This window comes from Podospora pseudocomata, chromosome 3 (assembly GCF_035222375.1).
Source record: "Podospora pseudocomata strain CBS 415.72m chromosome 3, whole genome shotgun sequence".
NCBI lineage: Eukaryota > Fungi > Ascomycota > Sordariomycetes > Sordariales > Podosporaceae > Podospora > Podospora pseudocomata.
Window position 1 is genome coordinate 1,525,118 of NC_085887.1, and position 15,201 is coordinate 1,540,318.

The window sequence follows — 15,201 nt, forward strand, 5'->3', positions numbered from 1 at the left end:
TCAAGTCCAACCCCCACCACGCCCAGTCTCCTCACAGGAACCAACTCCTACCCCCCATCTCCCTCCTCAAAACCCTCCCCTCAGCTGAAACCCAACCTTCCCCCATTCTCTCCATCCACAAAACCCCCTTCTGACCATCTCTTGTTTTCGTTTCCTATACACCTCCCTTCCCCAGCGACTCGACCCCTAGGATACCCCCATCCCCAATTTTGCCCCTTAAATCGGCGATAGTTACTCGTCTGCAATCGGGTCAACAACCTTTCTTTGTCGAACCTCCACGATTCCCTCCGTCAGCTTTCTCAACCCCATACCTACCTCAGTAGATCCTCCCATCGGGGGACCGGCAAGTGGTGTCGGTAAAAGAGCACGTCGTCAGGGTCGTCCGTTTGCTCTCAAGTAATAAAGAATGTCTGATAAAAAAATGAGCGTTTTGAACAAAGACGCCCAAATCAGTCTTTCGCCGCAAGAATCATGTCCTATCACATTGTATCCGCACCAACGCGGTACTCGTCAGCAAACTGTCTCAATCTCCTTCACTGCTAGTACCCCCTGCGAATACGACCTCCTTGCTGCTGTCCACCCGGAGTAGAACGCACACGGCGAGCGCCAAAAGTGCGTTTTGTTCCGGCCTGTCCAGAGAATCGGTCGTCCGCAGCAGAAGCAGGGTCGCCACCTTCCGAAGAAGCGCATGCAGCTTGAATGACACTCGCGGGGTTTCGAGCAGACTTGGAGAGGGGGTTTCTTCTTCCGGGGTGTTCATACCAGTCGACGTCGCTGAGTTGGAGCTTGCGGACGCGCTGTCCACCGCGCTCCTTGGCGGCTCTGTTGTCGATGCGGTTGTGGTGGTGATACGAATTGGTTTTCTCGTTGCCTGCACGGTTGTGAATATTGCTGTATAGTTGAAGGGGGTCCCGGAGGGTGGTAGTACCGTCGTTTTCCTCATTCTCGCGGAGATCGTAGTTGAGGACAAGGTTCTTGATGCGCTGCTGTTCCTCCTTGGCTGCCTGGCGTTGGTTGATCAGAGCCACGGCAAAGTTGGAATCAGAAGGCAGTTCAACAGTCCGTGTCTTTTGGTCAAGTTAGTGATGTGTTACTCGGAGAAAGGTCCGGAGAAAAGCTTACCTGTTGACGGTTTCCTTTCTTCGTGAGCAAAGAGAAGGCCATAGTGCCGCCTGGGTTGGTCGTGGCCGCCTCGGCGGGCTCGCCTCCTGTAGCCTCACGGGCTTTCGGGCGGACAGGGAGGGGAATATCGAACTGAGGTTTGCGCTCGAACTTGCGCGCATCCCCAAAGCTCTCAGCCATCATCTTGGCATACTCCCGCTCAAACTCTTCTTCGTATTCAGGGTCGACTTCCTCCTCTTCTCTGGTGACCACAATCTCCTCCTCTTCTTCATATTCGCTGTTGGCATAGGAGCCGTGATGCTCAGATTCCTCGGCCTCGCCTTCATCGGAAGCCGCGTCCTCGTCGTCATCATCGTCTTGCTCTCCGGCCTGAAGATCATTGCCATCCTCATCGTCGCTCGACATAGCACTAGTTCTGTCGTCCTGCTCGGCAATCCTGTCCATGCCTGAGGTTTTGTGATCTTGAATGACGGCCAACCGGAAGACTTCCGAGGCTTCCTCCAAGTTCGAAGCAAGCTTCCACTGAGGGCGAGTGAGCGAGAAGATGTCATGTACCAAAAACTCAATGTCCATCGGCAGGGGGTCCTTGGTGTAGATGTAGTACTGAAAGAAGGAGAGGAAATAATCCAGCTTCTTGCCGGCTGCACCTTTGTTGAAGAACACACCGCAGGTCTCCAGGATTGTCGCAATCAGGCGGATCCGGAAGAAGTCGTCTGGCATGTCAAAGGATACGAGACGGCCGGGGATGGGCGGTCCTCCATGCCCAAAGGTCATGATCTTGTACATGATCTCAAAGATTACAGGATGGTCGAGCATCCTGTAGTTGTACATCTCTGCCAGGTATTTGACTTCGGCAATTCTGCGCTGGTTGAATTCAAAGTTGTTCTGCTCAAGCCCAAACACAACAGATTCGATGACGGTGTCAATAACGCTGATCACGAACTCGTTGTGATAGCGGTGAATGGCGCTCAGAATAACGACGAGAAGATGGATGTTGCTGTACTTGACCTTTCCGGGCTTGGAAAGAACCTTGTGAAGGATTGTCACAACCTCCTTTTCTTCCCAGTGAAGCCTGCGGATCTGCCGGACAACCTTGCTGTAGTTGCGCTTGGTCAGATCCGTGTAGACCAGCTTCCGGACAAAGAGCTCGATGGGGGTTCTCTCCTTCTGCTGGATGGCCGGCCGTTGAGGAGGATCGACATAGTACACGGCGTTCTCGACAAGCATGCGCTCGGCTTGTCCAATATGCTGAACAGATTTCTTGCGCTGGAGAGTCTCCAGGAAGGAGGCCATGCGAGGCGACGTCTCTGGGTTGCGGAGCAGGTATCGGCCGCAGTTCTCCAAAAGGTTGCAGATGATCTCGATGTTCATTCGAGAGAAATCATCCAAACTGACCTTGAGGCAATGGAAAACGACGTGTTCAGGGACAATCCCAAACTTGGTCAGTTCGGCAAGATAGCGGATATTGCCAAGTCTGACCTGGCCCAAGAACTCCTTCTCTTTGCGGCGTTGGAGGCTGCGGAACTCGGCATCAAGATAGTCCACAAGACCTTTGGGAATGTCTGGCATGTATTGGCCAAGGGTAGCGACAAGCCTAGACCAGCTGGGAAGGAGATCGCCCCGCCCTTTGGGCACATCTGTGAGGGCCTTGATAAGCCTGTTCCGAGAAGCCTTGGAGTTGAGAAAGCAAAAGTCGATGGCGGTTTGGTCAATGGCATCCTTGCTGGTGAGATCCGGAAGTCGAGCAAGAAGAGCATCAACCTGAGCACCAATGGTCTTGTTCGCAATGGCCATGGACTGCTCATCAACTGCAGCCTCCGCCTGCTTCGCCTCAACCTCGGCCGGATCGATCTTCTTACCAACTTGCTCGTCCTCGGCCTTCTTTTTCTTGACCTCTTCGAGAAGCATGCCGGGAACCTTGCCCTTGAGATCAACCAGGTTTTCGTAAAAGCGACGTTCCTCCTCGTCCTCCCAGATACCGGAGCCATCGCCTTGTCCACGGAGGTACTCTCCCGCCTTTACTATGCCGATCGAGCCGTTCGCGTTTGCGTTGGCGTCATCGCTATCCTTCAACTCGGGCATCTCAGCCCCAATGATCTCGGCGATCACATGGGCGTTGGCAACAAGGCGCTCCTGGGCCTTCACCTGCTTCTCAAAGTTCGCCTGACGGTCCTCAAAGACTTCACCCGATTTCACGTAGGCCTCGGCGTTCTTGCGAGACTGGCTGAAAATGGCCTTTTGATCCCGAACAAGATGGCCCTTGACGTCCTCAAAATATCGCCTGAGAACGTTTCTAAAGCGCTCTTGGAGCTCGGGAGAAGTGAAGGGAGCATCTTCCTCCGTCGTGCCATCCTGCTCTTCGTTTGTCTCGTCCTCTTTGGTGGTGCCATCTTCCCCCACTGTTTTTCGACTATCAGACTTGACTCCCAAAATATCCCAGCTAAAAGCCTTGACGAAAATCACCAGCAGAGGCAAATTTGCATGTTCACGGTCGTGGCCCAGGAGATCCTTCAGAACTTCCAGCGGGAACGGTTCGGCAGCAGCTCCCTTGGCAGCTGCTCGGGACTTGACCTCAGTGGTCTTGCCCGTGGTTCCGTTTGCAGCGTCGTCAGGCCGCTTGATGTCGTCGAGGGTTTTGAGAATGCCTACAAGCCAAAGCTCGGTCACGACGCGCAGGAGGACACGCTGACGAGTCAGACGGTCGCGTTCCTCCTTTTCTTTGGCTTCGGCCGAGAGGGTTTTGAGGAAGCTCTTGTCCGGTGTAGCCATAGCCTTGCCAAGATACCAGCCCAGATACATGGTGAACTCGTCGGGACCGAAGCGCTGATGGAGGGCGCTGACAATTTCGACGCCGGCTTCGATCTCGCCGGGGGATTTGAGTTTGCAAAGGCCTTCGTGGCAGGCGGAGACGATTTCGGAGAGATACTTGGAGAGGCTGACAGTCTTGATCTCCTGGAGAAAGGTGTTCATGGTCGCGGGGCTAATTGCGGTACGGAGACGTTTGATGAAGGCGGTATTCTTCTTCATGGTCGAGTCCAGGGACTTGCCCACGGGAAAGAGATCTGTCACGAGAGTCAGCATCACCAGAGGGGAGCGAGGCTTGTTGTCGAAGCTGCTTACCCTTCTCTCCATTCCAGACCCTCTGGTTGAGCTCGCGCAGCTCGCCTGAGAGTCGACTGTTAGCTATGAGTACTGTAGAGACGATTATAAGACATACGTCTGCGCGCGCGATCCATGATGGGCGAGTGTTGTTGTTGTGTACAAGTAAGAGATTTACGTGGGCGCAATCATTCGTTTTCGTCGACTATGGATCGAGATGCTAAGGGTTCAGAAATCGGAAGCGACAATCCCCGTCAGCTAAGGAAGGCATCGGTGACGCTCGGTGGGAAGGGCCTCTAGAGGCAAGATGGGGATTTGCTCCAGGTCTCTGACAACTACTACGGTGGGCGCCCAGAGAGGGTGTTTCGTTTTTGCCTTTGCTGAGTGGTGTTGTTTCTGTCTCGAAGTCCAAGGCAAGGAAGCAAGTGTCCGGTGACGGAATACGATATCAATACAGTCAGTCAGGCCTGGCTGAATTCCTCAAAAGGCTGTAGTTCCACTCCCCCACCAGGTTTGGCGCGGCACGCGGTTCTTGGCACTGGGGATCCCCGCTATGTAGTTGGCTTTTCAGCAGCCAGACCAACCTAGTTAACGACATATGATCTTCTCTGAGTTGATTGGGATCCTTATACATCGGTGAGATGGCTAATGTCAGTTGTTTCACTCGAGAATCTGTGACAAGGAGAAGCGGCCTGTCTGTTGCTACCCGTCTTGGTCACGAGGCACTGGGAAAGGGTTAGGGTTTGAGACCAGCAATCTCGTGTCATGAAATTATCAGATCAAAGTTACGCCAGCCTTAGCCCCTCCAGTATCTGCAAATACAATACCTGATAGGCCACTGCTAGCGATATATATGCAGGAACATTCGTTCTGTCCCTGATAATGTCTTTCTCTGAATAATCCCCAGTCACAGGTTCTGGCCGCCCGTGGCCCCCGAACATCCGAACAATCAACAGGTCGGCCCGCATGCTTGGCACGGGGGTCACGGTCCGCTGTGCTCCCCAGCCAGACGTCATGTCTCGGCACCCACTTGACCCCTGTCACGTCTCTCACAGCTCTGCCCATATCAAAAGCCTCAAATAGAGACAAAACTACCGAAAAAAGCGAGTCCGATCTGAGCGTTGGACGATCCGAGTTTACAGTACAAAACAGAAACAGGCACGGGAACCGGCCCCTGCTTTAAATGGATCTGGGCCAGGGCTGCCACCAGTCTGAAGTTTGCATCTCCGTCCCATTCCCAAGTGGGCCTCCTTATCAGACGCTCTGATTTGTCCAACGGCGGGCTGCTTGTCAAAGCTTGATAAGAACCTCCCACCCCCGTCTTTGAACTTGTACTCGAGTACAGTATATCCGCGGAAACCACGGGTGCCGATCTAGAAAGGGATGCTCCAAAACGATCAATAAACGGCGCTCGCCTTATCTCTGAGCACTTGCGATGAACACCCGCGGCCACTCGGAGAAGCAAGCGTCAAGCAGATGGCGTAGGTGGCATGGTATGTAGCATACCTACCTTAGGTATATATGAAGCAATCGAACCATTCTCTACGTGTTGGTCCCTCTAGTTCCCTTTGCCATTCTTCAGCATTGTATGTAGTATTATCGTGTTTGTTAGCGTCAGCTGCCCAACATGGAAGTGACTTCAGCTCTTGCTGCCTCTCAGGCGTTCACCAAGTCCCCTCTCAGCTTCCAACAACAAAAGCCCACTGAAGATGGTATCCCACGAAGCTTCTATGACCTCGAGAAGCCATTGATTACCAATCTCGACGATATCGACTCCCAATCTAGCACATCACAGTCTTCCTCAGAGCAAGACCAGGATCAACAATCCTCATCATCACAGTCATCACCACCGACGGAAGACCAGCCGCCTCTTTCGGACTTTGAGAAAGCCCTTCTTCACCCACAGCCAACTTCGGCACCATATCCATTGCCGCCAGCTCCCACTCCGATCTCAGTGCTGCCTCTTGATCTCAAGACACCAGACAGCTTTGTCCCAAGAGACCCTGCCCTTATCAGGCTGACAGGCGTCCACCCCTTCAACGTCGAGGCCCCTCTCACGCCTTTATACGACCAGGGGTTCCTCACTACACTCAATCTTCACTATGTTCGCAACCACGGACCAGTTCCTCAGGTTCACGATGCCGACGCTCTATCATGGTCTTTCACCATCGAAGGCCTCTGCTCTTCACCAATCACCCTGACTTTGGCAGATCTCATCTCCTCCCGTTTCGAAGATGAAGTCGTCTCCTACCCAGTAACACTAGTCTGCGCTGGTAACCGCCGCAAAGAACAGAACCAGGTCCGCAAATCCAAAGGCTTCTCGTGGGGCGCCGCCGGCCTTTCAACATCTCTCTGGACCGGTCTACCACTCGGTCACCTCCTTTCCCTTGCCGGCGTCAACACTCGCAAGGGGAAATTTGTGCACTTTGAGGGCGCTGATGCCCTCCCCAATGGCTGCTACGGGACGTCGGTGAAGCTAAGCCATGCCATGGACCCAGAAAGAGGCATGATGATCTCCTGGCTGATGAACGGTCTCCCTCTCCACCCCGACCACGGCAAGCCCCTTCGAGTGATCATCCCGGGTATGATTGGCGGGAGAAGCGTGAAATGGCTCAAGAAGATGATCATCAGCGACAAACCCTCGGAGAACTGGTATCACATCTACGACAACCGCGTCCTGCCCACCACAATCAGCCCCGAAGAAAGCGGCAACGGGACAGAAGAGATGGTCCAAATCTGGAAAGACGAGCGGTACGCCATCTACGACCTAAACACCAACTCGGCCGTCGTGTACCCCCAACACGAAGAAACCGTCCAAATCCAAGACGGAGCCACCTACGAGCTCAAAGGCTACGCCTACGCCGGCGGCGGCAAAAGAGTCACCCGCATGGAGATTTCCCTGGATCAAGGCAAGACCTGGCTTTTGGGCAACATCTCCTACCCCGAAGACCTCTACCGCACCGAGACAGAAAGCCGCATCTACGGCGGCCGTCTCGACCTCTCCCAAAACGGGCGTGACGCCTCCTTCTGCTGGTGTTTCTGGTCTCTCGCTCTCCCTGTCGGCACCCTCGCCGGGGCGTCTGACATTGTCGTCCGCGCCATGGACGAGGCGATGATGGTCCAGCCTAGGGACATGTACTGGTCGGTCCTGGGGATGATGAACAACCCCTGGTTCCGCGTCGTCATCCACCACGACACGACCTCCAACACCCTCCGGTTTGAACACCCAACCCAACCCGCCCTCCAACCCGGAGGCTGGATGGAACGGGTGAAAAGGTCAGGCGGCGACCTCACAAACGGCTTTTGGGGCGAGCGTCAAGCGGGCGGCGAAACCCTCACCAACCCTATAACCTCCCCACCAGAGAAGGAAATCTCCCTGACAAACCCCGCCATCTCCCGCGAGGTTTCTCTAGAAGAGCTTCGCTCTCACGACAGCGAAGCCTCCCCTTGGTTTGTTCTGAACGGGGAAGTCTACGATGGCACCGCCTTTCTCGAAGGCCACCCCGGCGGCGCCGCCTCCATAATCAACGCCGCAGCTCAGGATATATCAGATGAATTCCTCGCCATCCGTAAGCCCCCCTTCCCTTCCCTCTCATGCCCCCTCACTAACCCTCTCTAGACAGCGAAAACGCCAAAGCAATGATGCCCCGATACCACATCGGCACCCTCCCCCCTCCTCCCTCCCCCTCCTCTCCCTCCCCACCCCATCCTCCTTGCCCGCCACCCCCCGCCCCTCGTTTCTCCACCCCAAGCAATGGCTCCCCGCCACTTTAATCTCCAAAACAAAAGTATCCCCCAACACCAAAATCTTCACCTTCACCCTCCAACACGCAACCCAAACCCTCGGCCTCCCCGTTGGCCAACACCTCCTCGTCCGCCTTTCCTCCCCAGAAACAATAATAAGAGCCTACACCCCCATCTCCCCCGGCTCACTTCCCACCGGAACCCTCTCCCTCCTCATAAAAATCTACCCCCCCTCCCCCGATTCCCCCTCTAGCGGAGGGAAAATGACGCTCGCCCTCGACGCCCTCCCCCTCCGCTCCCCGGTGGAATTCAAAGGCCCGGTCGGCAAGTTTCTCTACTTATCCCCCGGGCTATGTTCTGTAAACTCCAAGCAGCGAAACGTCACCAAGCTGGTCATGATCTGCGCGGGGAGCGGCATCACCCCCATCTTCCAGGTCCTCCGCGCAATCCTCTCCTCCCCCCCCTCCCTCGACCCAACAAAATGTCTTGTCCTCGACGGTAACAGGGTAGAAGAAGATATCTTGTGCAGAGACGAACTCGACGCCATGGCAAGGGGCAATAAGGAGAGGATGGAATTGGTATACAGCCTCAGCCGCCCCCAGGCCTCCTGGCAAGGCAGAAAAGGGAGGATGGACCGCCCGTTCTTCGAATCCGCCGTCGGAAAGCCAGATCCAGAAGGGAAAACTCTGGTGTTGGTTTGCGGGCCTGAGGGGTTGGAAAGGGCGATAAGAGAAACATTCATCGGAAGGGGCGGGTTGGGCTGGGACGAGGGGGATGTCGTCTTCTTTTGAGAAACACACATCTATGTATCTTGTGAAATTAGCACGAGTTTCGGTGTACGAAAGCTTGACTTAATCAACATACCTTATTTTCACCCCTCTTCCCCCTTCTTTTAACAGATGGACTAGCAATTAAAACAAGATCCTGCCAGCCTCACATACGGTCCAAAATGACACAAATAATTGATTTTCACATTACTCCAATGCGCCAAATGTGCAAAGACAGAAAACATAAACAGTATGAGCAGACCACAACCATGGGTAACAATAAAGCCTCTTGATATAACCTTCTTTTGGTTTCCCCTTCCTCCCAATTTTCCCCGGCCAGACCTCTGACGAATGCCACCAACAACCACAAACCACCGCCGCTTAACGACTGCTGGTCTTGCCGATTGTGCGCTTGCCAGAAAACTAAATCACGCATTAGCATACCAATTCGACAGCGATAAGACATAGAAAGAAAAAAACTCACCAGATGCTTGGGCATGGTAGCACCAATATGCCTATCAGCCTCACCCTGTCTCGCCATGCGGTTCATCTTGCGCTGAGCAAGCTTGGCCTGCCTCTCCACCTTTGTCCGCACAAGCTCGTCTGTGACACCATCCTCGCGACGGTTCGTCGCCATGACGGACCTGTCACGGGGTCTGCTCTGGCTGCGGAGTCTGTCTCTCGCCGAAGGAGCATTGTCAACATCCATGGCATCTGGGTCAACAGTGCCGGTTCTGGAGCGGGCACCAACTGATCTGCCCCGGGTCTCACGAACGGCCGCGCGACCACGGAGGTCAATCTCCTGGGTATCAACACCCAATTGGTCAAGGTGGTCCTCGAGCTGAGAGAACGACTTCTTGAGCGACTTGCGAGGGATCATGGCGCGGTTCTTGAGAGACTTGCGCATCTTGGCCTCGTTGCGGATGAGCTTGTGCTTCTCACGGATCAACTCGGCCTTCTGGAGAATCTCCTCCTCAGACTCATCGCCAACATCCGAGTCGGACTTGTAGAAGCCCTCCTTCTCGAGACGCTCCTCCTCCTCCTCGAGCGCGGCAAGCTTGGCGTCGATATCTGGGTCGACATAGTCGTAGACATTTTTGCCATCGTAAATCTCGGGGATCTTGTCGTACTTCCATTCTGGGTTGGCGAGGAGATAATCCCTCTTGAGATCGACGTTGAACACACCGGCACCACCATTCTCGAACTCCTCGTCGCGAGCCAACCTTCTTCTTTCGGGGTCGTTCTTGTCGTACTTCTTCATGTTCTTGATGGCTTCTGGGACAAAAGTCTCGCGAGTAACACCACCCATAGGCTGGGCAACGTGAATACGGGCCATTACCTCGGTGAGGCGAGAGCCCATGTTGCCGCTGCTGCCAGTGCCAGCCTTCAACTTTTGAGAGACACGCTCAGCGAGGAGACGCTCGCAAACGTGGTTCTTGACGTCCTGAACACCCTCCTGGGTGGCGCACGAAGCACGGAGAAGCTCGACATCGCCAGACTTGACGAGGTCGTTGAGCTCGGCCTGCATCTCTGGCTCCAATTCCTCAAATTTCTTCACATCCATCTTGTTCAAGACGACAAAGACCATCTTGTTGGCGAAAAGGGGCTTGATCGACTTGAAGAGGTTGATTTGCGCCTTCAATGAGTAACCGCACTGCTCGCTGATGTCGATGAAGAAGCAAATGGCGGCTCTGAGATGGGCAAGGGCGGTAACGGACTGCATTTCGATGGTGTTCATTTCCTCGAGGGGGTGGTCGAGAATACCGGGGGTGTCGATTACTTGATAGCGGAGGTACTTGTAGTCAAGATGACCGACGAACAAGCTCTTGGTTGTGAAAGCATAGGGCTCAACGGGGGTATCGGCCCTGGTGACGGAGCTGACGAACGAACTCTTGCCGACGTTGGGGAAGCCGGCAACGAGGAGAGTACGGGTGGTGGGGTTGATGTCGGGCAATCTGGCCAAATGCTGTCTGACCTGGTCGAGATAGGCGAGAGGGTCTTTTAGCCTCTTGATGAGAGTGGCCATACGACCGAGAGCGGCCCTCTTGAGCTGCTTGCACTGGTACAAACTCTGAGAGTACTTGAGGAGACGGACGTAGTCGCGAGAGATGGTCTCGATCAAGTGCTTGGCTGTCGAGACCTGGCCGAGGGCCACCTTGAAATGGTCGGCATCTGTTGAACCAAATCGTCAGCACCATTCCGAGCTTCACCTCCTCCAAATCCAGCAAAACGCACCATAGAGAATATTCATCAAGTCGCGGTGGAAGGGATGCTGATCCGTGAGGATGGGAAAGCTGGAAACAATGGCGCCGAACTTTTCGCTGCATGTTTCCTGTGTGAACCTGGGGTTGAAAATTAGCGTTCCGTTCGAGATTGTCGTCGACTTCGAAGTGGTATGCGACGATGGAGAGGCATCGCGAGGTGTACTGACTTGACCTTGCGGGTATAGAAGGCGCGAATTCTGCTGACTGTAGGCGCATGGTGTTAGCAAACTGTTGATCCCATTGTCCTCATCGTTGTCCAGGTTCTACGTACTCTTGAAGCCAGCACGGACTTGATTGCGATTTTCGAGTCAGCAACAGTGTTCCTACAAGCAGTCCTATTCGATGTACGCACTCTGAGTGGGCAATCTCCTCTGTGTCCGCCTGTGGTACTGTTAGCATCACCCATCCCAGTCCTGAGGGTCGAACATATCTTCAACTTACGAGAGGATGATATCAATAAACTCCTGCGCCCTGCATCCAGCAAAAAGAATCTGTCAGTTTTGTCCCAGCGTCGTCCTTGTTGAAATCGAATATCCTTACGTAGGCACGGGCGCAATATCCTTCCACGTCATGTCAGGCAACTGTCTTGTCTGTCGTTGTCCGGGGAAGTGATAAGGTGGTGTGGTGGTGGTGGGTGAGGTTTGGGGGGGGGGGGTGTGGGCGTGGGTGAAGAAGGCGAAAAAGAGTATCGCAGCGTCCTAGCGGGGCGGTGTCGATTTGGCCGACCGCAGAACTCGCCTCGAAATATTTTTTTCCAGCCCGCAGAAGATTTTTGATAAGATAAGAAAGCGGTGTGTGTGCGAATTCCAGGTGAGTGGGGCTGGTGCCAAGATGTCAGTGGGGTTCAAGCTGGTCAGCAAGGTACCGGGGCCACATTGAACACAACGGCTGGACCCTTGAACGGGTTGCTCCTTGCCATCTCAAGAATATTGAAAGGATTGTTTCCTAAGGTGTTGTCGACGGCAGAAAGCTAAGGTATAGCTCCTGAGCTCCCAACTAGCTATAACAGAGCCCTGATATTTTCAAACATCATACAGTAGAATAATTGACACCATACCAATGCGCACTTACACCCCCTTCCAGCCCCGCCTGTCGGCACGAAAAGCAGCCAATTACCCCACCATGCATCCCGCGATCAAAAAATCCAGTCTTTTCCATGGCGGGGCAACCCATATGCGCCTCGACGACGGTTAAGCCATAACTTCGATAACCACTCCCAAAATACCATCTTGCTTCCACTTCAACCCCCTTTGATACCCCAATCCCACCACCGCACACCATGTCCGAGCTCCCCCAATACAAGAAAGACTTCCTCAAATCCGCCATCGACGGCAACATCCTCAAATTCGGCTCCTTCCTCCTCAAATCAGGCCGCACCTCCCCCTACTTCTTCAACGCCGGCGACTTCTACCGCGCCGACCTCCTGAACTCCATCTCCACCGCCTACGCCCTCACAATCGACTCCCTCCCCATCCAGTACGACATCATCTTCGGCCCCGCCTACAAGGGCATCCCCCTCGCCACCGCCGCCACCATCAAGCTCGGCCAGATCAACCCCGACAAGTACGCCTCGGTCGAGTACTCGTTCGACCGCAAGGAGGCCAAGGACCACGGCGAGGGCGGCAACATCGTCGGCGCCCCCTTGAAGGGAAAGAGAGTCCTCATCGTGGACGATGTCATCACCGCTGGCACCGCCAAGAGGGAGGCCATCGCCAAGATTGAGAAGGAGGGCGGCATCGTAGCTGGCATCGTTGTTGCGTTGGACAGGATGGAGAAGCTTCCGGCCAAGGATGGGGATGATTCCAAGCCTGGGCCGTCTGCGCTGGGCGAGTTGAAGAAGGAGTACAACCTGCCGATTTATGCTATTCTGACATTGGATGATATTATTGAGGGGATCAAGGGCTTGGTTGGAGAGGAGGATATCAAGCGGACTGAGGAGTATAGGGAGAAGTACAAGGCTACTGACTAAAGTGCCTGTGAAAAAAGGAAATGAAAAAATATGGCAGAGATAGGCTTCTAGATCAAGATGAGGGGATGCCGGTCATCTTTAATGGGACTTCTGAGGACTGCGTCGAAGCTGTCTGATCCTGGAATCGAGTCACTATGCCCGTGCAACAGCAAGGTAATCCTCACACGAAAGTCACCATGTTTTCGACATCAGCGGTTACATATCCCCTGTCTATTTCAAAAAGGAGGTCCAAGTTGGTTCGGATCTCCCTATTCTGCTGCTCGGAATCCATGTCCAGTCGCTGCCTCGTATAGCAGTCTGTTGCCATTGGAAGATATCAGAAACACTACTCTGGTTTCCCAGAAAGATCAAACACCTGCAAAACAACTTCGTTAGTCCTCCACAACACCTCTCTCATGAATTCACAACAGCAAAGCACTCACCATATCATTCCACCCCCCACCCCCAAACTGCGCCTTGCTTGGCCCCAGGTTCTTGTACCCAAACCTCTCATAATATCCCACCAGATAATCCTGGCAAATCAATCCCACCCCCTCCCCCAGCCCCATACCCTTCACCTGCTGCAAATACGCCTTCATGATCATCTTGCCTATCCCGCATCCCTGAAGTCCAGGCAAAACAGCAAGTGAATGCAGCGCCACCAGCCCCCCCGTCTCCTGATGGCCCACCTCGGCAGACTTCCCTTGTCGTGTCCGCCAGTCTTTGGGGTAGTCCATATCAGCGTCACTGACGACTTTGCCAGTCCCACGAGTGGAGACGATATGCGCCAGTAGCACCGACACGGCGCCATCAGCCCGGTCGGTTTCCACCGGGCGGGCGGTGGAAAGGGTGGGGAGCTTGCAGGAGGAGGGAAGCTGGGAGGGGATGACGGTACAGAAGACGCCGAGGGAGAGTTCGGGGCAGGTGGTGAGGCGGTATTCGAACTGGGAAGGGTGTTAGCAAAGCCTCATTGATATGTTGAGAAAAGAACCATGGGTTTTACCTTCTCAGGGGACGCCCTATGGTCAGGGTTGGGGAAGGCGGCGTTCTCCAATTGCACGCATGACGGTGCGTCAGAGACGGTCAGGGGTCTGATGTTTGGGAGAAAGGGGAACGGAAGTGCCTTCTGAAGCCTCGACTCGGGAGAGTCTTTCTCTGCTCGTCGCTTCTGACTGAGTGTCTTTTGCAGTTGGGCAAAGTCCCCGTCGGCATCGGAGGACTCGTCAATGGCTTGGTCTCCATCGACGGGGCCTGGGCTGGCTGTGGTTGGAGGGTTGACGTCCTCCCTCGCCGGCTGTTGTTCAATTTGGGAGACCATGTTTGAAAACGGGATGCTGTGCTGTGTCGTGTGCCGCTGTGCTAGCTACACAGTGAAGTCTGCGGTGAAATATGAATAAGAAAATCCAATATTACACCACGTGGTCAAGTCAAAGCCAGTGACACGCGAAATGACTTGTGATGATGATAAACACAATGGAGAGATGATCGGCTAGGTATTCAAAAGATATCAAACTTGATGCCTCGAGGTTGTAAGGTGGAAACGGTCAAGAACCGAGCGAAGCAACGTTGTATCACCGGTACTCTTTACCACCAGGCTGGGAAGAAGGTACGAAGGCCAAGCGTCAACGGAGCAGTATGGGTGCCCAAACTCACTTCCACAAACCAGTCATGAGATCCCCAAATGTCTAAGCTGCAGATCCACCCTGCGAGGGGGAACTTGCAAAAGGGAACGACAGAAGACGCCTTTGCCCCTCGGTCAGTGGAATTTTGCTGTCATTCGCCTGTCAAACAGGACCCCTGGTGGACCCTGACGTTTGCAGGTGTCAATATCCAACGTTGGCGGCGCCGATCAGAACGACAACGGTGTTGACGGCGTGGTCAAGGGATGCCGGCAGGCACTCCGTGACTTACCCCGCCCCCTCCATCTCCGTGAAATATCCACAACGCCAAACATGGGTCGGGCTGACGTCACCGATAAGCTTCTGAGATGGTGAGATCCTGAGACGGCCTTTTGAGGCGATCTCTTCCTCAGCTGGCTCAAGAGGGAGATCGAGAAGATGTAGTCGTCTGTGCGAAAAACAATTCTCACTGAGAATCTGACAAAAAAGAGAAAGGGTGTAGCAGTCATGCAGAGCGCTGCATGCAAGAGATAAAAAAGAGTCAGTCGTCCCGTCTCTAGGTGTCCCAACATGTTGTGATCTATCAAGCGAGCCAATACCGGACGGAGCGCCTTGCATCCAGCTCTGCTGCAATCGAT

At 54.2% G+C, this 15,201-nt stretch overlaps 5 protein-coding genes across 5 annotated transcripts; 2 read left to right on the forward strand and 3 right to left on the reverse strand.

The window, feature by feature from the left end:
* Window positions 1–212: 212 nt before the first annotated feature.
* Window positions 213–5,336, reverse strand: NMD2 (mRNA decay protein). The gene is made up of 5 exons (XM_062888721.1): window positions 4,340–5,336; window positions 4,243–4,287; window positions 1,123–4,184; window positions 763–1,067; window positions 213–476 (listed from the first exon to the last, which is right to left on the reverse strand). The coding sequence occupies exons 1-5, from the start codon at window positions 4,356–4,358 to the stop codon at window positions 470–472; spliced, it is 3,438 nt and encodes a 1,145-aa protein (XP_062744624.1). The 5' UTR covers window positions 4,359–5,336; the 3' UTR covers window positions 213–469.
* QC762_304260 (uncharacterized protein) lies at window positions 5,061–8,756 on the forward strand (the record flags this gene model as incomplete). The annotated part of the gene is made up of 3 exons (XM_062888722.1): window positions 5,061–7,790; window positions 7,841–7,957; window positions 8,011–8,756. Exons 1-3 carry the CDS (start codon window positions 5,849–5,851, stop codon window positions 8,754–8,756), a joined length of 2,805 nt encoding a protein of 934 aa, XP_062744625.1. The 5' UTR covers window positions 5,061–5,848.
* NOG1 (Nucleolar GTP-binding protein 1) lies at window positions 8,449–11,957 on the reverse strand. Its single transcript, XM_062888723.1, has 8 exons — window positions 11,537–11,957; window positions 11,438–11,467; window positions 11,349–11,377; window positions 11,164–11,200; window positions 10,968–11,074; window positions 9,217–10,904; window positions 8,830–9,155; window positions 8,449–8,767 (listed from the first exon to the last, which is right to left on the reverse strand). Exons 1-7 carry the CDS (start codon window positions 11,566–11,568, stop codon window positions 9,114–9,116), a joined length of 1,965 nt encoding a protein of 654 aa, XP_062744626.1. The 5' UTR covers window positions 11,569–11,957; the 3' UTR covers window positions 8,449–8,767; window positions 8,830–9,113.
* Window positions 11,958–12,275: 318 nt separating this feature from the next.
* On the forward strand, window positions 12,276–12,965 carry URA5 (orotate phosphoribosyltransferase; the record flags this gene model as incomplete). The annotated part of the gene is made up of 1 exon (XM_062888724.1): window positions 12,276–12,965. The coding sequence occupies one exon, from the start codon at window positions 12,276–12,278 to the stop codon at window positions 12,963–12,965; it is 690 nt and encodes a 229-aa protein (XP_062744627.1).
* Window positions 12,966–12,997: 32 nt separating this feature from the next.
* Window positions 12,998–15,029, reverse strand: QC762_304290 (uncharacterized protein). The gene is made up of 3 exons (XM_062888725.1): window positions 13,948–15,029; window positions 13,388–13,888; window positions 12,998–13,320 (listed from the first exon to the last, which is right to left on the reverse strand). The coding sequence occupies exons 1-3, from the start codon at window positions 14,260–14,262 to the stop codon at window positions 13,291–13,293; spliced, it is 846 nt and encodes a 281-aa protein (XP_062744628.1). The 5' UTR covers window positions 14,263–15,029; the 3' UTR covers window positions 12,998–13,290.
* Between the last annotated feature and the right edge of the window lie 172 nt (window positions 15,030–15,201).